This window comes from Panthera leo, chromosome D3 (assembly GCF_018350215.1).
Source record: "Panthera leo isolate Ple1 chromosome D3, P.leo_Ple1_pat1.1, whole genome shotgun sequence".
NCBI classification, from domain to species: Eukaryota; Metazoa; Chordata; class Mammalia; order Carnivora; family Felidae; genus Panthera; species Panthera leo.
Window position 1 is genome coordinate 41,265,555 of NC_056690.1, and position 21,906 is coordinate 41,287,460.

The 21,906-nt window shown below is 41.5% G+C and overlaps 2 protein-coding genes across 2 annotated transcripts in view; both read right to left on the reverse strand.

Annotated features, from left to right (window-relative positions):
* Positions 1 to 9,347, reverse strand: part of EMILIN2 (elastin microfibril interfacer 2) — a 51,807-nt gene extending 42,460 nt beyond the window's left edge. The window contains exons 1-2 of the mRNA XM_042909999.1: positions 8,972 to 9,347; positions 8,306 to 8,428 (exon numbers count right to left, since the gene is read on the reverse strand). Coding sequence (XP_042765933.1) covers positions 8,306 to 8,428; positions 8,972 to 9,105 — 257 coding nt within the window. The 5' untranslated portion in view covers positions 9,106 to 9,347. The remainder of the gene's footprint in view (positions 1 to 8,305; positions 8,429 to 8,971) is intronic.
* A 5,958-nt stretch (positions 9,348 to 15,305) lies between these two features.
* The window catches only part of SMCHD1 (structural maintenance of chromosomes flexible hinge domain containing 1), a 167,728-nt gene continuing 161,127 nt past the window's right edge, over positions 15,306 to 21,906 (reverse strand). The window contains exons 49-50 of the transcript XR_006195121.1: positions 18,898 to 18,932; positions 15,306 to 15,845 (exon numbers count right to left, since the gene is read on the reverse strand). The gene's annotated coding sequence lies outside the window, so the exon portion shown is untranslated. The remainder of the gene's footprint in view (positions 15,846 to 18,897; positions 18,933 to 21,906) is intronic.

Below are 21,906 nucleotides of genomic sequence, written 5' to 3' on the forward strand. Positions count from 1 at the left end.
AGAAAATACTTTTTAGGCGTATTCCCTAATCTAATATTTTCTTAGTGGAAAGTAGGGGAAAAAAATTTAAAAAAGAACAGCCAGATTCTAACACACCCAGAAAAGTTTGCTTCTACAGCATTTCCAAACTAGGGATTTGGTGAGTTTGAACTCTCCCTACTTTTTTCCAGTGCCCATCACCACTGTAAAACAGGAAGGAAAGAAGAAAACTTATGGGTGAGTTTCACTTCAATCATTTCATTATTTTCCTCCAACATACACTGCTGTCACATTGACAACTACTATGTTCCTCTCTCAAGCCATCCAGGAAAATTGTGCTTTATAAGGACAAGTCAGGTTCACCTCCTCTTATCAAGTGGTTCTTTGTTATTTTTAACTCCAGAAGGCTGCTTCACCAAGGACAGAAGCAGTTAATTCCAAGTAGTAAAAATGTCAGTGTGTGTTTGGACCAGCAATAAATCAGCACATTTGGGTGACAGTCTGTAAGTCGTCTGAACGTCTGGCATAGTCTGTCAGTTTTAGGTTACAAAAATTTAATGTTTATTTATTTTTGAGAGAGAGAGAGAGAGAATGAGTAGGGGTGGGGTGGGGGGGGACAGAGAGAGAGAGAGAGAGAGAGAGAGAGAGAGAGAGAGAGAGAGAAGCCCAAGCAGGCTCTGCACTGTCAGCACAGAGTCCAATGTAGGACTCAAGTTCATAAACCATGAGATCACGACCTGAACTGAAATCAAGAGTCGGATGCTTAACCGACTGAGCCACCCAGGTGCCCCTCGGTTTTAAAATACAGTATGTAAAACTCTGGGATCTGCCATGTGCAGTACCTACTGCATTATTCACACTCAGTAAACGTGAGTAACATCCTGCTGTTACCAACCCGAGGAAGAGGACTTTTTTCTAAAGGCAAAGGGTTAGAGCAGCGTGGTGGCGGGCTGAAAGGTGGCAGGAGGATGGGCAGCGTTCGCCCACTGCTCATGAAACCTGGGACATCCCAGCTAGCTCTCTGCTGAGCTACCACAGGCAGGCACGCATCTGCAGAACCAGCACTCAGTGCCCACGGCAAGTGGAACATTCACTTTAAATCGACTGTATTCATTTACATGCATTCCCCAAAGAAACCATAACTGGCTCTGCCTTCCAAAGCAATCTCTAAGTTATTAGCTTCATGTCTAAAAGTTGATTTTCATTTCATTTGCTTAATTATCTTAGTTTACTGAATTTATTTCTCTTGATTTTATTTTATTAATGGGCTCTAATCCCAACATGGGGCTTGAACTCACCACCCAATGATCAAGGGTCCAACGCTCCCCTGACTGAGCCAGCCAGGTGCCCCGTGAAATTATTTCATTTTTTAGCACCTCAGCCTCTAACATGTCCAGAAGCACTAATTTCAAATTCAAAGCCTTCAAAGATGAGCCCACCTGAGAGGCAACAACACTCCAAACGATGAGAATAAGAGTGTTCATGAGACATTCCTGCTGAGTATACCCTATATGAGTATGATAGTGCACTTTTAACAAGTTCTGTCAGCTACGGTATCCCACTAGTAATGTAGAGATGGAAAAAAAAAAACAAAAAAACAAAACAAAAAGCAAAAAACATACCTCAGACAGGTTGAAGGACTTGCCTGAAGTCATACAGCTCAGTGGTGGTAGAGCTCAGGCCAGAAGCCAAGTTTTTTATTTCCTCTTCCAGAACATGTTGTCCACACCAGGCAGCCCCTAGAGGGACTCCTTCAGGGGATGTTTGCTCCCACTCACCTCCCCTTTTCTGGCTATTTCAGAATTTTAGTTGATTTACCAAGTGCCAACACAGTGGAATAGATCAGTGGAGAAAGACCAACTAAGGGGACCAAAACAGGGTTTAATGAGAAGCAACTGTTTTTAAGACTGTGACCTCTATTTGAATCCCATTAACTTTTCTCCAAGATCAGAAAGGTGGAAAAAGTAGCCAATAACCATAAAGTTCTTTTTCCAAGACCCCAGTCTCTGCCCTAAATAATCTGGCTGAGCTTATGAAAATAAAATAAAATAACGACTGTAGAAGGGCTCTACAAACCTAGCATCCGATTTACCAGGAAGCTTAAAAGGGAGGTCAGAAGATTCCAGGGCAGCAGTGCAGAAGCAGCCCGGAAGGATGAGAAGAAAGGTCTACCGAAGGAAGGAGGCAAGTGTACTGGGCTCATGGGGTCTGGGCACTGCGAGTGAAGGCCTCAGGCACGTGGGCTAGCTCAGCCTTCCCTCATCAATTCAAATTACCCTCAAAACCAAGGAGCAAAACTCTTTACAGCCAATTGATTGCAAGATGTTTAAAAGCTGAAGGAAAACCAATTCCCCTGAAGTTACACACCCAAGAGGCACGTTTTCCAATTGAATGGAATTCTGTTCCGGGAGATAGAGAAACTGTAGGATTGGCTCTAGAAGATGTAAGCCCTCATTATTTTCTCAGCCTTAAGTGTTCTTTGTGTGTGTGCGCACACGTTTTTTGTGGGTTTTTTTTTTTTTTTTTTTACGAGCTTTTCCTGGCTGAGATTGCCTCCTAATAGACAACTTTTCTTCCAACTGAATGACCATCTGCTCCCCTTGGAATCTGAGAATTAGAGGAGTTCTGGAACTCAGCACTTAGAACTCACACCTGCTACAAATTCACAAATTCTTCTTCTGTGTTATCACAGCAGAGCAGGCTCCCCTAGTTAGTCCCACCCAGTTCCTCCCCCAACTGATGAGATTCTTTTAAAGAGCTCATAGGAAAAATTCCACCCAGATGCAACACACCCAAGAAGAGGGCAGGAGTGGGGTTGGGTAGATGCTGATAAACCCGTCAGTTTGTGGGCTCAGGGAGTAGGAAACCCCACCCTGCGGAGCCTCAGCCCTCAGCTGGGAGCAAAGCGAATACAGGAGAATAATCCTGCCTTACATCTGGGATGCCCGGATGTCCTCACCTACAAGGCAGCTGCTCCACACAGCAGGACGCCCCCAAATGCCTCAAATACTAATAGCAGTCAGCTGGACCGACGCAAGTAGAGTGGGAGGTTCCGGACTCTCTGAAACTGCTGCCACAAAGCATGAATGCTGCATGAAAGGAAACCATGCCTAGCCCAAAGGGAGAAGATAGCACTCACTGTCTGCTAAGCAGCAGTACTCCCGAACACCACCAGCCTGTGTACCCAGCATGCTCTGTGGCAGGCATCACACTCACACACCCTTGGGTGGGTTCAGACAGTAAGGGGCCACGGAGTATGCAGGAGGAAGAGCCTAAGGCTTGGAAATATGACTGGCTATGGATCCCGAATGGGCTACTTCCTAACTACATGACCCTCTGTAGAATGGAGATAATGCCCCCATGGAATAGATGTGATGAAGGGGCTGCTCTCATTACAATAATATGCTCCGGGGGGGGGGGGTGGTATTTTCACCCAAGTCAACCCTGAATACTTTATTAAAATAAGACATCACAAGGACAAGAGATAAATGCTGCTGAGGATGTGGAGAAAAGGGACCCCTTGTGCACTGTAAACGTGTAGAGCCACTATGGAAGACAGTATGGAGATTCCTCAAAAAGTTAAAAGTACCATATGATCCAGCAATTTCACTTCTTGGTATATATGCAAAGGAAACAAAAACTCTATGTTAAACAGATCTCTGCTCCCCATGTCCGCAGCACCATTATCTACAATAGTCAAGACATGGAAACAACCTAAGCGGATGAATGGATAAAAAAGTTGTGGTATATACATACAATGGAATACTATTCTGCCATTAAAAAAAAAATCCAGGGCATCTGCGTGGCTCAGTCTATTAAGCATCTGACTTCGGCTCAGGTCATGATCTCATCGTTAGTGAGTTCAAGCTCCACATGGGGCTCTCTGCTGTCAGTGCAGAGCCTGCTTTGGATCCTGTCTTCCTCTCTCTGCCCCTCCCCTGCTTGCATGCTCGCGCACACCCACACGCACACACACACACACACACACACACACACACACACACTCTTTCTCAAAAATAAGAAAAAAGAAAATCCTACTATGTGACATGGATGGACCTTGAGAGTATGATGCTTAGTGAAGTAAGTCAGAGAGACTAATTCTGTATGATCTCACTTACATGTGGAATCTAGAAACACCACAAACTCACAGAAAAAAGAAATCAGATTTGTGGTTAATAGAGGCAAGGGTGGGGTGAGAGGGAAATGGATGAAGATGGTCAAAAGTACAAACTTCTGGTTATAACCTAAATTCCTAGGGATGTAACATACAACATGATCGATGTAGTTAACACTGCTATATAGTATGTTTAAATCCGTTAAGAGTAGATCCTAAGGGTTGCATTGCAAGGAAAAAAAATATTTCTTCCTTTTTTTCTTTTTTTTGTATCTAGGAGATGACGGATGTGAACTTACTGTGGCAACCATTTCACAACATATGTAAGTCACCAGGCTGGACACCTTAAACTTATGCAGTGCTGCATGTCAATTACACCTCAGTAAAACTGGGAAAAATTTAAAGAAGAAACCAACTGGAGCCTAACGAAGAGTATGAAAAATGAGATAGTCCAATGCATAATAGCAAATAACCCACAATAAAGATATTTAAGTGCACAGCCATACACACAGCTCTCACTTTTACATGGGAATTGCCTTCCATGAAAGAAGGTATAAATGTTCTTGATAGCTGAATATAGTGCAATCCACCAAAGGTACGCACTAAAACAAACAAATGCATCTTCCACTGCTAGGGGGACAAAGGCCAGTCCACAAAGGCCAGCAGCCCTGGATTTGTGGGCAGCTCAGCCATTTACCATCACATGACCTGTAGACAAGACCCTTATTGGCAAAATGGGGACCATGGCATTCATCTCGAAGGGTTGTTGCAAGAATTAAATAACCTCATACAGAATAAAAAGCCCTGATGCAGTGCTTGACACATAGAAGTGTCTTTACAGTTTCAGGGAAAATGATCACTCAAAATCCCCACATATACAAAAACCCTCACTGTTCCCACTGTCACAGAAAGATGTCCAAATCTGCAATCTGGAATCGAAGGTTCTTCATATATACAAATGGAACAAAGTCTAAACCTTTTGGAAATGCACATGCCTGCAGAGGCTCAGTCATGACCAGGCATAGATGTTCTCCCCTTATTTCTATGGACTTCCCCATAAAACCTCTTGTTTCCCAGCTGATTTGGGGTCTCCCTTGGCTTCTCTACTTCTGTCTTAGAACATGCAGTGTGCTTCATCTGCTTGGCTACTATCAACTCTCTTTTTCTTCTTCTTCTTTTTTTTTTAATCTTTTAAAATATTTATTTATTTTAGAAAGAGAGAGAGAGAGCATGAGCAGGGGAGGGGCAGAGAGAGAGGGAAACACAGAATTCGAAGCAGGCTCCAGGCTCTGAGCTGTCAGCACAGAGCCCGACGTGGGGCTTGAACTCACGAGCCGTGAGATCATGACCTGAGTCTAAGTCAGACGCTTAACTGACTGAGCCACCCAGGTGCCCCAACTCTCTTTTTCCACCAAAGCCTTTGAGATACATTTGATTCTTTTGTAACCTGAGTTTCCTCTTGACCTACTCTCTTAACCTCACACAAGTTACAATGCCCGTCCACCACTGACCTGAAACTGTCCTTTCTGCAGAAGCAATTTCTCCCTGCTAGTTAAAGCCACTGGCCTCACTGGACCCCTTAGCCTCCAGATCTCTCCTCCTGAAGTCTCTAAGATGCGGTCTCTTCCTCCAAAGACTTGGCTTTGCTCTCTCCCCTTCCTGGCTCCTCTTCCCCCTTTCCCTCCACCATTCCTAGAAACTCCACTCTGCCCCAACTCTCTCAAGGCCTTGCTGGCACACAACTGTCACTTCCAGGCGCTAAGCCAGCACCAGCTGCCCATCTGCATTCTAGCTCCAACATCTCCAGCCCTGCACTTCTAACACCCCTGGAAAGTATCCCTCAGTAACTGCAGGATTAGTTTCCAAGGGACCTTCACTTCCATACATCTCAGGTTCTAAGGAGACCTCTACTGACAACACCCGTGAAAGAAGAGAAGTTGCTCGGGCTTCTGGATTTATCTGAAATACCTAGGAAATTCCATGTTAAACAGCCTTTTAAGTATACAGTGGCTTTGACTTCAATCATCCACCAATCATAAAAATTTAGGAAACATTTAGTAATTAAAAAATAAGATAAGCCATTCCTTTCCTAGCTCTAAGGAAACAGAAAAAAGTCAACACTGAATTAGTTACATTTTCAGCTTGATCAGCTAAAACTGTCTTATTTTTTAAATTTCGCACTTACAATGCAGTGTCTAAAGTGTAAAAACACACTTGAATTGTGTTTGAATGTTGCTATTAGTAAATAAAAACACCCAGGTCACTTATTTTGATTTTATTTAATAAAACAACAGAAACAGGGGCACCTGGGTAGCTCAGTCGGTTAAGCAGCTGACTTCAGCTCAGGTCGTGATCTCATGGTTTGTGAGTTTGGGCCCCACATTGGGCTCTGTGCTGATGGCTCAGAGCCTGGAGCCTGCTTCGGATTCTGTCTCCCTCGCTCTCTGCCCCTCCCCTACTCACACTCTGTCTCTGTCTCAAAAATAAATAAAACCTGAAAAAAATTTTTTTAAAGTAAAACAACAGAAACATCTATCATTTCTTAAAGCAGTGTTTGTTGTCTTTCCCAGTAGGTGGCGAAAATATGCTCCAACTGCCTCGCATTTAACCTGAGATCTGGAGGTGATTTGCTCCTCACTGACGACAAAGAATCTTTTTCACTGAGTTATGGTCAAATACAACAATTAAATCATCATTTGATTTTGCAAGCGCTAAAATAATTTCAGAAAACTTAAAAGAAAAAACATCTTTTAAATGAAAAGCATTACCTCCCCAAATGAAAAATTCATTTATCTGAGTCACCACAAGGAAGTATTAAGATTATAGCAAATCATAAAATGTAGTTCTTGTGTAAAACAAATGAAATATTCCTGACTAATAATTCTAATTTTAAGTAAACCCGTTCAAATTGTGTTGAATACTTGGTTCATATCTCTACCACAACATAAAAATCTTACTTGATTCTCATTTCAGTGACTGCCGGCCATGGACTGTGAGGTCTACAAATTACCACCTAGAGATACAGGCGATATGACAGTGCTGCACCTCTCTGAGAAATCCAACTCATGAGCCAGAGATTCCATTTCTGCCTGGTTCTCTCTATATTTGAAAGTGGGGGTCTCTTCTAGGTTGTTGCTGTTGGCCTAACAGGAACAACCCCTTCCCGATTTGCAGTTCCCACCACAGCCCAAGTGGAACCATCCAGAGACCACTTCCACCCCACAAGCCTGAAGGCTCATCTACTGCCTTCTGGAATAAGGTTTTCTGGAGTCCAGTTTCAGTCTGTCCCTTTGCCTTGCCAAAGACAGATCCGCCTACTGGCTATTCTTTGCTGTAATGACAACTGTGCTCTAAGACAAACAACTTATTCTTAGGGGGAAACAAATAATTGCAACCATCACATGTGTTCCCCAACAGCCATTGATTCACAACGCTTATCCTCTGATAACTTACACAAAAACACAAAGGCTTGCCGGAAGACAATTGAATGAGTGTGATGTATTTAACAGAATTTGCATTCTATTGCATTGCTTCCTCTTTGGTTTTTTTTTTTTTTTTAAGATGGTGAAATCTTTATAAGCAGAAAGATGATTTTCACCAACAAGAAGACTATTTTCTCCTGACGACCTCTTGGCCGAATCCCCAAATCTAACATGAAAAATACAGCAACTCACTTTTAAGCAAGTTATAGCTGGGACTTCAGTTTAGAGAGCGACAACACTGGAAGAGGTCCGTTTTAGGGGGACATTTGGACAAAACTCTCCTGTTTTAGGACACGAGATGGAACAAACCTCTCAGCTAATCCTACATTTCAAAGTTTTTAGCAGTATACATTTTGGAACCTTCTGTGTGCCCCAGAACACACAATATGGATCTAATTAGGTCCAGCTGCCTTATGTTAGTAATAAAATTGAAAGAAAAAAAAAAAAACAAAACAGAACAGAGAGGTGGGGGTGGGAGCTTTGTTCACCCCTCCCATGCCCCGGTGATCACAAGCTCACAAGTTGTGCGCATCCTCCACACTCAGGGCAACACACGCTTCCAAAATACCCCCAGCATGCCTGGGACCCCGCTCAGCGCTCAGACTTTTCAGCTGCTGAGTTTTCTCCCACTCTGGAAGAGATTTACGGATGGGCCAGAGCTCAACGCTCCGACGCCACCCACCGCCCAGGCCCTGGCGCACTCCGCCAGCTCCTAGGCTCAACGACTTACACCAGCGCGGACGGACAGGGCATCTGGTTCCAGGGACAGTTGTACTGAGCCTGAATAAAACTCTCACTTCCCTCCAGCACAGAGCAACTCACGTTCTTGTTCACGATGTAGGCGCACCAGTTCCTGGGGTGAAGGAGAGAGAGCGAGAAGGACACAGTGTCAACCTAGAGAACAATGAGGCTGGGGGAGCCGGGGCAAGCCGACAGGGCAGCGGGCGCATTGAGGGTCAGGGAGCCCGCCGTCCCTGCGGAGGTGAGGGCCCGACAAAGCGGCCATCAAGAGGGTACGCGGCTGCGCCTTTGCGGAGCGTGTACCTTAAGCCGACAAAAGACAGGGAAAAGAAAAGCGCCTACGGTCCCAGGGCTTCAGTAATTCCTGGGATCGCCCTGCTCCGCGGGACACTCTCTGCGCCCCTTAGCCCCGGAGGCAGCGCTGCTTGGAGCGCGGGCGAGGTTACCCGGGACGCCTCGCGCCGGCCGTAGAGCGCACGGTCCCGGGGGAGGCGCCACCGCCGGGGCAGCCCGAGGGGGACCCCCCGGCTGCTGCTCATCGCCTTTGGCATGGAGCTTGCGGGCCGGCTGCTAGTGGAGAGTGGGGGTGGGCGGGGGCCCAGGGCTCTTGGAAGGAGCGTCGCAGTGCTGGGAGAGAGAAGGACCGCACACTTACTTGTTCCTGGCGCCCGGCCGCGCGGGGTGCATGGGCTGCGGGCCGGCATGACACAGCCCCGCACCGCCCAGGGTCAGCAGCGCCAACGCCCAGCGCCAGGGCGCGCGGGGCCAGAGCCTTGTCCTCGGCCACATTCTGCGCGCGGCGAGCGCGCCCCGCCTGCCGGATCCGGAGCGCGGCGGGTCGAGGCTAGCGCCGCGAGGCTGCGGGCGGACGGGGCGCGGCCGGAGAAGGCAGGAGGCTCGGGCGCTCCTCGGCGCCCCCGCTCCGCGGCCGCCCCCTCCGGCTTCTAGCTCCCACTTCTCCTTTTCCACCCTGTGCGCCCGCGCTTCTCCTCGGTCCCTCAATGACGCACAGGTCCCCCCCGGGTGCCGCCCTCTTTATTTCACTTCCCTCTCCGAAACGTGACTCTCCCTCCACCACGGCTCCCCGTCTCTGGTGCCCTTGCCTCTCGGCAGGGGGTTTGGGGTGAAAGGGCTGAAGAGTTTAGGAAAAGGGTCTAAGTTACAGAATTTCCAATTACTCATTCCTTTGGTCTCTTCCCAGAAGCGGAGCAACTCCGCCTCCCACCTTCCAGCAGGCGCGCCCCGGCCCCTGGGGAAGTGGCCGCAGTCGGCGAGTCTGGCAGTCCTCGCGTCGTGCCTGTTGTGCCCGGGTGCCGGCTCCCCGGAGCGAGTGAGGGACATCTTTATCAGTCCCTGGGAGGACTCGACTCGGGTTTCCTCTTCTGGCAAGACGTGGCCATTCCCTCACATTTGGATTTACAAGAGTTTACGGGGAAATGAACACGGGTCTTCTCTTTACTCAACTCTGCCTCGTGCATCCATTTCAGTTTCCAAGTCAACGTGCAGGGCAGCGGGGGACAGCCCCACCAGTTCAAAACAGCATCAGACTCTAATAAATGCTACACTGATTTTTGAAAGATAATCCCACAGCCTCTGCTTCTGATGTCCTACTCTGAACTTTCTTTTTATGTCAACATTAAAGACATTTACTCCACAACGGTCACATTTGCTCCTAACCGTTCAAACACTGCTAGACGTTCATCTTTTCACTCACCTTCGTATTTTCCGCCTATTCTTGAGTTCCACTAATCTCTACCCATTTCTTTTGGGGATCAAACAACTCCACAGAAAAATGTTACATAAAATCCCTGCCAAAGTGCTTGTATTCCGGGGATGTATTTGAGTTAACCTGCTCTAATAAACACTAGATTGAGGTTATTTGCAGATCAGACAAATATTGGACTGAAGTCATCCAAGTCTTCAAAAGAATCACCCTGAGGGGAAAAATCACAGAAAGAGATAAAAAGTGGTCTTGCATAACCTGGGCTGCATCTTTCTATGACTTCCCCCTCCTCCCCATCCTAACACCATTTTTGTTGATGAGTGTCATAAGGGAAGAAACAGCACAGAAATGAAGGAGAGTCACACACACACACACACACACACACACACACACACATGATGTGTGTCTACAACCAGCAGCTAACAACCACAACTTCAGTACAGGTCATTCTCAAATGTGAGAGTAAGTTGAACTGATGAAGTCAAATCTATTTTTTCCATTAAAGTTATACTAGGAGGCTTAAGAAGCTGCAGTCTACTCCAAGAGTTTGAGGACCAACTTTCCACTGAGATGACCATAATACTGTATTTAGCCAGTTATAAATGGCACTTATCAGTAGATAAATTTTATTCTGAGCATCTGTTACATGCTAGGCATTGTATGAAGATAGTGAGGGTTCACAAGTGAGCCCAAACTGACCTGAGCTCTGTGTTTCCAGAACTTCCAGGAATTCCTGTACAGTGAAGGGTATAAAATTTCTGATGTACAGTCAATGAAGTGAGACCGTGTGTTTCTCCAGACACAGGCCCATGTGTACCTGGCATGGGGCTGCCCTGGGAAGATGGAAGAAGACTTGGCTCTCAGGAGGATTTGAGGCCAAGATCCCAAGGGACCCTCTCCCCTTTCTCTTCTCTAGCTACAGGAAGGGACACGTCAAACTCAGGAACCAGAAATTGCTCTTCCAGAAAGCAGTGGGAATATTCCTGAGGATTGAGAGCTTAAGCACATGAGGAAACGAATTGGGTGGGCCATGTGGCCCCAGCCATAAGGAATAATAGGGTTATAATTGGGAGAAGGCTCTAAGTGTGAATTCTTTAGAAGCCGCCAACTACTTTAAATAAGCACTTGAAAACTGTCAGTTTCCTATCACAATTTGAAGGAGTTTCTTCTGCTTTTAAAATCAAAGTGCCCCATAGTAAGTTCCACACTTAACTGTGTGACCAACTTAGCTAAAGCAAAAATGCAAAGTTAGACCTACTTCCTAAAATCTATTCCCTCACTATTGGTCATGATAAAAATGCTCATCAGGCTCTGTACTTAGGGGCATGTCTCATGAAGCAATGAGCCTGCTGGGCTCCCAGAACCCCCAGATTCCCCTTTAGTTACCTGGTGGAGGAGGGTGAGTGATTACAGAGGCAGCAGGGGCATACTTTCCCCCATCCTCGCATTCAGTCATCCAAGCACATGACATTTGATCAAGATGAACCGATTCGTATCTAGGATGTATGTGGTCAAGAGTCATAAGACCAGCCTGGGTGTCCCATCCTTCCCACTTCTTGTCTTTGCTCTCGAGAACTCCAAAAAGAAGCCCTCCCCTCCCGCCCCCTGCTCCAACAACTTCAAGGTGTACTTTTACGTGTCTTTACCACTTCTTTGTGCTGCTTATCTAATGATAGAAAAAGAAAGTCCTTGAAGACTGGATATCTTGAATAAATTTTGATTGCAAAGCATTCCTAACATAATACACCCTAAGAAAATGTCTTACACATTCATAAGTTAGTGATAAGATGCCCTACATTAAAAAGAAATGCAGCTTGGTAGGGAAAAAGAGACAGAAATATCTCTGAGAAAAATTAACTGCACTATTTAGCTTGATCTGTTTTGGGATGATGAAGTTTGGTTGATACAATTTCATTTAGTTACATTTGATATAGGCATCGCATTGCATAAGACACCTTCAGAATGAATTCAGAGAGAAGACCCTAGACTTCAAAATTTACAAACAGGTACTTTCCTGTCTTGTCAAAGACTTTGCTAAAATAGACCAAAACAGAATAAAGAACTGATCTCTTCAATTTTTTTTTCTAAATTTAATCACTTACAAATATCCCACTTACTATACATACCTAAAAATTCAAAGTCTCCAATCTTCTGAAACCAAGACTGATCTCATTTATCGATTGATTGATTTAATGACATTGTTAAGGATTGTGGCCATTATTTTAATCATCTTTCTTGAGAGATAACAGGAGCAAATTCCCCTATATTGATCAGGGGTGTGTGACTTAATACATTATAAACTATCACATGAGAACTTCAAAACTGTGAAAAGTTAAAATCATGCCTGAAATCACACTTGAAAACAAACGGTGTTGTTAACAGCTCATGCAATGGAGTTAACGTACTGTTCAAAATTGGGTACCCTCACCTCTTAGCTGAATGATCTCAAACAAGTCAGCAGACCTCTCTATCCTCCATTTTCTGCTCTGAAAAGGGGAATCCCTTGTGTGGCCACTGGGAGGATGAGTTGGGTTACCACATGTAAACTGCTTAGCACAGTGCCTAGCATACACAAGGGCCAAGTGGAGGATAAATATTCATAATCCTTACTGTTACTGCCCTAGCACTGCCAACAAATTTGCAGTCAGGTTCAGGAGTTTTGTCATTCTTTTTTTGTGCCGAGTGAAGTGAGCAGCTGACCATCTACTACAGTTTTTTTGTTTTTTGTTTTTCCTAAGTAAGAAATATAAAGAAATGGCTGCCATGAAGGCACATGCATGACTCATTCAGAATGACTCTAAATGTCATAGTCGGGAATGCAATACTGGGCTTTTGACTTCCAGCCCAGTTTTCTTTTTATTGGCCCCCAGGGGAAAACATATAGCTTGGTTTATTGTTCAGGAGATTTCATCCTCTACATTGAAAGAAATTTATTTTAAGACAATTCAATGAGATCTTTGGTTGGATTGATAACTCTACAAAAATAAACTTAGATCATCAGGCAACTCAATTGTGGATATCTTCTTCCTCAAAAAGATGAAATTTGTTTCTAATTCCATATCTCTTAATTTTTTTCAGATGTTTCGTTGTTCTAAGAATGCTTCCTATAGCCAAATAATATGTTTGGGAATTCATTGCTGTCACACTTATGGTGTGGTTTTGAACACATTTTTTCTTCATAAGAAATAACTGACAAAAATAGGCTCTTAGAATTCTATTTGCTTCCAAGAGAGCTGTAATAGCTTAGGCATAATGTCTTCCTATATGAGCCACCTCAAACTATGTTGTAGTTCATCATCTATTTATGGAATAAGAGTTGATTATTCTGGAACCAACAATAGGCAGAATGTGTTTGATGATTATGAAATACATGATATTTTAGCACAATCTCAATCTATACTCACTAGAAAAGTATTCATGAGAAAACTGATACTTTCTAGTATTTCAGATTGTGCAGTTCTAAACAATGTTGTATGTAAGTATGGTCAATTTTCATTATTTAATGTAGTATGTTCTATAAAGTTGCTGCTAACACTGAATTAGCAAATACAGAACAATTGCTCCTATAAGAAATACAGGGTTAGGTTCCTATAAGCCTCTGGTCACAATGTTTTTGTGAACCAGTCAATACATAACCTTGTTTTATGTGTGTTTCTATTTAAAGATACCTTATTTAATACACATTACTTATTCATCAACATTGAACTCATGGCCAACACCACTGTAACTCATGCCTGAACAAGCTTAACGAATACATATTTTCTCCATAAGGCACATGACAGCCTTCCTGTGCTTAGGAACACTAGCTAGCACTTCAGCACTATGTTTGGGGATCATTTTAAATAGCAAAACTGCCAACAAAAAGCACAAAAAGGCAAACAAAAAGGGACACCACATTTACCATGAAAAGGACTTACTTATAAGCTGAGAGGGAAAACAAGAAGGCAGAGCACTGTCTCACTGAATGGGAATGCACACATCAGACAAGGAAGGTTTTTACCACTCTGGACAAGTCCACAAATGACTATGAAAGTGTTAAAAGTATTGCTTTTGGATCTAAAAATAAATTTAGCAAGTAGGCAATTTTATAAATACAGAATCTATGAATAATGAGGATGAACTATATTTCAGCTTAAGTTCGGGAACAGTAAGAAAATGTTACATTTGGGAGGATAAGGGGAAAAAGTTCTTGCAATTTTGTGGCCAAAAGATGCGTTTTATCAGTAAGCAGATTGGGTAAATTCTGTATATTGAACGCTATACCAGGCAATGTGGGAGTGAGAGGAAAATCAGATTTTGTTCTTTCTTAATTGACTGAGATGCAGGACATACATGTATGAAATGATTTAACATATAGTTACATTCAGTACATGGAATATACCATAGTAAAAACTTTAGTTAGGTGATAAAGAAATAGATCTGAGGCAATCAGAAAATTTGCACATTAGGACAGAGAAGTGTGGGTGGTTTTTTTTTTTTTTTTTTAAGTTTCTTTAAGTAATCTCTACACCCAGCGTAGGGCCCAAACTCACAATTCTGAGATCAAGAGTCACATACTCCTCCAACTGAGCGAGCCAGGTGCCCTGAGAAGTGTGGGTTTAAGCTAAGTGTTACATTTTTTGTTCTGCTTTCCTTTAAGTAATCTATGATATCAAAAGTGAATGTAATCACTAGTGAGGAAGTGTACAAGTTAATGTAACCTTGTACCTTCCGTGTTTTTAATAATAAAGGCAGGGTTCAGCTGGTAGACTAGCTATATTATAAGGCATGTGGTCCTAGACGTAGCCAGGGGGTAGGTGAGGCAGAGAGGCCAGGTAGGGCTCAGGAGTAATGAACAAGAGGAAAAAGTGCAGTATAGGCTGGTTGGAGAAACAAACAAACAAACAAACTGGTTCTCTTTTTCCCTTGTCTAACAATAGGTAGAATGACCAGATGTTCTGATTTGCCCAGGCCAGTCCCGGGTTACTCCTGTTGTGGATCAGTTAACACTATTAATTATTTTTAGTGTCTCCTTTCATCTTCAAAAGTGCCTGGGTTTGGACAATAAATTATAGGGTCATTCTAAGAGCCCTAAAATGAACGGAAAGCCACACTATGTTTAGCTTTTATAAAAGGCTGGAACATTAATAAATGTCAATGCAAATAATAAAATCAGAAAATGAGAAAGAACTGGTCTTCAGTAAGTCAAAACTTTACTTGCAGCAGCCTCTTCTGTTACTGCCTCATGAACATTTTGGTAACTTTTTAAAGTTTCTATTATTTAAAAAAACAAAGCTCATTAAGCACCAGAGACTTGATTGTTTAGTTGGCTGTTGACGAAGGTGAATATTTGCATGAGGTTCCTTGGTTCTGTCTTCTCAGACTTAATCACTCTTAAACTCATCCTCAGGAGCTAAGTAAGTAGAACACAGCACCGTGGTGCTCCACTCTATTTAAACACTCTGGCTTGGTCACAGCACATTTAAATAGCAGAGCAAGAGCACAGCACATTTAAATAGCAGAGCAAGGAAGAGCCTGCTGAAATGAAGCTCTCTAAGCCCCTTTGACATCTCTGGACATTTACTGGTTAAAAAAACTAAAACAACATAAATAATATGCCATGGGCAGATAAAAGTTCCTAATATCTTTTGACTAATGGAAAATACAGGTGAGACAAGAGTTTCATACTCAGGAATGTTGAGGGGTCAAGCAGGAAAGTGCCTTAGTCTTCTATTACACTCTCACATGTTTTCTGAGAATATTACATGAATATTCTGAGGTTATGCTTTCCAAAGGGCTGTTTGAGGGCAAAGTGGTGCCAGGATCCCTGGGAGAAATAGGAAGAACATCAGAAAATAAGCTATTAGAACTCAGTTCCAACGTGTTTGAACCCAAAAAGAATCCAGGGTTTCCTAGGGATTCCAATTTCATAAAGGATTTTTAAAAGTAAATGTTTGTACCTTGTGGTCTATTCCTGTAAAGCGTTTCAAAGTATAGCATTTTTATAAATAAGTGCCTATGTCATAGATGACTCAATGAATTTTCACGAACTGAACATGGTCACATAACCAGCACCCAGATCATGAAACAAAACATGACCAGCACCCCAGGGCCTCACAAGATTCCTTCTAATCATTAATCCATCCCCAAAGTCACACTGATTCTGACCTCCAACACCATTGATTAGTTTTTTTTAAATATATATATTTTTAATGTTTATTCATTTTTGAGAGACAGAGCACGAGCAGGGGAGGGGCAGAGAGAGAGGGAGACACAGAATCTGAAGCAGGCTCCAGGCTCTGAGCTGTCAGCACAGGGCCCGACGTGGGGCTTGAACCCATGAACCGTGAGATCATGACCTGAGCCGAAATCAGATGCTTAACTGACTGAGCCACCCAGGTGCCCCTCGATTAGTTTTGAATATATGTTTATTGAAGAAAAAAACTCACTATTTCTTACTCATCTTATATTTTATCCCTATACTTGGCACAGTGTCTCACACATAACATTTTATTTAAAAACATTGGTTGAATAAGTGAAAGAAAGCAGACAGATGTCTGACTTTTATAAGACAGTTGATCAAGTTAACATACATTTTATATATAGGAGGAAATGTAGCATTAAATTTGGGGTGAACTGGGATCTGGGGAGGCTAACTTGAAAACTCAAACTTAGACCAGAAGAGTATACACTTCAGTTTTATCTTTTAACAAATGTAAATGACTCAAATAAATCTAAGCCTCTGTGGTTTTCCTTGGGCCTTAACCAACTCTGCTCACATCATATCCACTGTAACCGATGAGTCCAACCTCCAGAGACCTTGTTTCTTTCTTTCACTCATAAATGGACCCATGTTAGAGAGGCCCTCCCATCTGACCAACGCAGCCAAGAAATGACTATTTTCAGTCCTTCTCCACCCCGCTCTGAGGCCAGGTCAGCTGGAGAAAAAAATGAGAGTCACCCTCTCCCTGGGCCACAGCATGTGATCTCCAGCCAGAGTGCTTCTTGCCCTAATGAATGAGGTAATAAGGGGCCAAATGAGGTTTCAATCATATGTCACCTCAGAATTACAGTTTTCCTTAGCTGTACTTTTAAAAAGCTGGAGTTAAGAACCAAACATTGCCAAATCCCTGCTTAGCCAGAAAGATCTGTCAACTGCAGAGATAACAAATCAGAGGAAAATCCATTTCAGGCTTTGAACTGCTGTTCCTCAATGATTCCCAGGGAAATACAAATAAATTATGTCCACTGAAGGACAGATTCATTATGAATAATCTCATTCAGTGGGAGTTTTAAATACTTTTTTCAGATACTTCAAAAATTGTTGGGGCACCTGGGTGACTCAGTCGATTGGGCCTCTGACTTTGGCTCAGGTCATGGTCTCACCATTCATGTGTTAGAGCCTTGCATCAGGCTCAGAGTCTGGAGCTTGCTTCAGATTCCATGTCTCCCTCTCTCTCTGCCCCTCCTCTGCATGTATTCTCTCTCTATATATAAAAATAATAATAAATATTTAAAAAATTATAAGGGACCGAGTCTGGACAATAAAAACATTTTTTTTTTTTAGAGGATGGTTTCCTCTAATTTCCCGCTTCCTCCTTGCACAGAGGTATGTTGTATTTTATCAGAGATGAGGCTTCAAAGAGCAAAATGACAGCCCAAACTGGAGAAACACACAAATCCATTTCGACCACATTAAAACTAGTCTTCAAAAATAACAATGTTAAATCCAGAAGCAAATCTAATTTGCCTGAGGAGGGCTGAGAAGGCAAAGTGGTTTTTTCTCTTTTTTACCTTTTCCAAGTTATGTTTGATTGAGGTCCTTAAACAATACAATCTTTGCATAACCTATTTCCTCTGTGTGGAATTTTCTCCATGACTGGAGAACTTTAACTCCATCTCCAAGACCCTGGAGTCTTCATCCATTCTCTGAAGCTTTCCTGGGTACCTCTAGGTCCTCTCACATGTTTGCAACATACAACTGATAAAGAATTGATAGAGGAAATTAACAAATCAACAACAAACTAACAAGAAAAAGACAAACACTCCAACAGAAAAATGCACAAGAGACTAGCATCTGCACTTCGCAAAAGAGGAAACTCAAATGGCCAATTAAAAAATGTGCTAAGTCTCATTAACATCCTGGAAATGTAAATTGATACCTAATTAGTATCAGGGGCTCCTGGGTGGCTCAATCAGTTAAGCTTCTGACTCTGGCTCAGGTCATAATCTCATGGTTCCCGGGTATGAGGCCCACATTGGGTTCTCTGCTGTCAGCACAGAGAATGAAAGAAGCAAGTTAGAGAAAGATATTCCATTAAAGTACGATTTGTAAAATTTATGCAGGGGTGCGTGGGTGGCTCAGTCGGTTAAATGTCCAACTCCTGATTTCGGCTCAGGTCATGATCTTACGGTTCTTGAGTTCGAGCCCCACATTGGGCTCTATGCTGACAATGCGGAGCCTGCTTGGGATTCTCTCTCCCTCCCTGTCTCTCTGCCCCTCCCCTGAGCTTGTTCTCTCTCTCCCAAAATAAATAAATAAACTTAAAAAATAAAATAAAATAAAATTTATGTAAAGTTCAAAAATGCCATAACTAAACTATATTCTTTGAGGATACACACTACGGGATAAAATTATATAAAGACAAGAGAGAAACAAGGCAGGATAGTGGTTTCTTCCAGAGAGGGAGAGCTGAGAGATCAGAAGGGCACATGGGTGCATCTAAAGCAGCATTCTTGTTCTTGACAGATATTTTGTTTTTGTAGGTATTTAGTTATTAAGTGGATGTTTGTTTCATACATATTTTTACACACTGATATAAATAAAACATATACTATACTATATACATTTCACAATAAGAATCTTTTAAAAAGCATACCTGGCAAAACGGGATTCTGTATCCTTTAAATCATCCTGGAAAAAAAAATGATTTGGGTGCTTCTTTGAAACAGAAATATTTAAGGAAATTATGGTGCATTTGTCTATGTCTAGAAAGTTCTACAAACCTGACTCCATTCTGTACTCATATTGAAGCTCAAAAGATATTTGTTAACTTGTTAAAACATTTTTGACTGTTTATTCAAAGAGTCAAAAATACACTGGGCAGGGCTTGGTTCCGAGAGAAGGACTGGTCTTCATGACCTCTGAACTCCTGACTAGCTCTATGATGGTAAGATATCATAAATCACTTTATTCCCTCTCTCATTGCTTAGGATTTTTCTATTCATTTCCCCTTTTCTTTTCAGCTTATTCCAAAATTTAGATTTTCCACTACTTTTTAAAAAGGATTATTAGATCTTTAAATTTCTGTTTTTAGGGTTATTAGATTTTTAAATTTCTTTTTTTAAAGAATTGAGTTATAATTGACATATAACATTATATTAGTTCCAGGTATAGAGCATAATCGGTCAATATTTGTATATATTGCAACATGACCTCACAAGTCTAGTTGATATCCATCACCATACATAGTTACAATTTTTTTTCTAGAGATGAGAACTTTAAAGAGCTACTCTCTTAGCAACTTTTGATTATGCAATGCAGTATTATTATCTATAGTCACGATGCTGTATATTACATCCCCATGACTTATTTATTTTGTAAGAAGAACTTTGCACCTCTCAATCCCCTTTATGCATTTTGCCCACGTCCCCACAGCTCCTCTCTTTTAGCAACTACCAGTCTGTTCTCTGTATGTATGAGTTTGGGTTTTGTTTTGTTTTTTAGATTCCAGATATAAGTGAAATCACACAGTATTTGTCTCTGACTTATTTCACTTAGCAGAATATCTTCAAGGTCTATCACAAATGGCAAGATCGTGTTTTTTTAATAGATGAATATTTCTTTGTGTGTGGGTGTGTATGTATATATACATATACACACACCATACCTTCTTTATCAATTTATTCATGGGTGGACATTTAGGTTGTTTTCATACCTTGGTTATTGTGAATAGTGCTGCAATAAACATGGGAGTGCATATATCTTTTTGAGTTACTATTTTAGTTTTCTTCAGATAAATAACCAGAAGATCATATGATACTTTTATTTTTAATTATTTGAGGACTCTCCATAGCATTTTCCATAGTGGCTATACCAATTTAAATTCCACCAATGGTGAACAAGCGTTCATTTTCTGCACATCCTCAACAACTCTTATTATTTATTCTGTCTTTGATAATAGCCATTGTGATATGTGTGAGGTGATAGGTCATTGTGATTTTGATTTGCATTTCCCTGATGATTAGTGATGTTGAATACCTTTTCATGTGCCTATTGTTATCTGTATGTTTTCTTTGGAAAAATGTTTATTCAGATCCTTGCCCATTTTTTAATTGGATTGTTTTTATTATTGAGTTGTGTGAGGTTTTTTTTAAATATATTTCAGATATAAACACCTTACTGGATATATGATTTGTAAGTATCTTCTCCCATTCAGTAGGTTGCCTTTTTATTTCATGGGTGGTTTCCTTTCTTGTGCAGGTTTTTAGATTGATGTAGTCCCACTTATTTATTTAAGTTTTCCTTGTCTTTGGTCCACAAAAAAAAAAAAAAAATTATTGCCAAGACTGATGTCAAGGAGCTTACCACCTGTTTTCTTCTGGGAATTTTAAGTTTCAGGTCTTACCTTCAGGTCTTTATTTTGAATTAATTTTTGTGTATGGTGGCTGGCCAGTTTTCCCAACACCATTTATTGAAGAGACTGTCTTTTTCCCACTGTATAATCTTGGCTCTTTCATCATAAATTAATTGACCGTGTATGCATGGGCTTATTTCCTGTTCCAGTAATCTACCTGTTTTTATGCAAATACCATACTGCTTTTATTTCAATTTTTATTGAGTTGTAAGAGTTTTTAAAAATATTGTAGATATAAGCCCCTTTCAGATGTATGATTTGTACACATTTTCTCCCATTCTGGTGGTTGTCACTTCTCTTTGATAGTTTCCTTTGAAACAAAAAACTCTAATTTTGATGGCCCAATTTATCTTACTTCCTGTTGTTGCTCTAGGTGTCATGCCTAAGAATTCTTTGCCAAATCCTGTATCATGAAGATTTATCCCTATCTTTCCTTCTATGAGTTTATTTTTGTTCTTGTATTTAGATTTTTGGTCCATTTTGAGTTAATTTTAGTACATGGTATCAGATAAAGGTCCAATGTAATTCTTTTGTATGTGGTTATCCAATTGTCTCAGCACACTTAGTCAAAAAGACTATTGTTTCCCCTTTGGTTGGTCTTGACATCTTTGCTGAAAATCAGCTGACCATAGAAACATAGGTTTATTTCTGAACTTCCAATTCTCTTCCATTTAGTCATATATCTTTGTGCTAGTATCACATTGTTTTATTGATGTTTTTCTAGTAATTTGTGAAACTGGGAAGTGTGAGTCTTCCTTTGTTCTTTTTTCAGTATTGTTTTAGCTATTCTGTTTTGCAATTCCATATGAATTGCAGAATCAACTTTGAATTTGTGCAAAGAAGTCAGCTGGAATCTGATAGGGATTGTGTTGAATCTGTAGATTAGTTTGAGGAGTACTGTCATCTTAACAGTCAAATCTTCCCACCCACCAATATTTTTCATTTATTTTGATCTTTTAGCAATATTTTATAGTTTTCAGAGTACACATTTTGTGCTTCCTTTGTTAAATTCTTTGTTAAAGAATATTTTATTCTTTTTGATGCGACTGGGAGATTGTTTTAGTTTTGGGATTGTTCATTGCAGATGTATAGAAATTTAACTGATCTTGTATATTGATCTTATATCTGCAAACTCAATGAATTCATGTATTAATTTTTTAGCAGATCATGTAGGGGTTTCTATATACAAGATCATGTCATATGCAAACAGAGATGGTTCCACTTCTTCCTTTCCAATCTGTAGGACTTTTT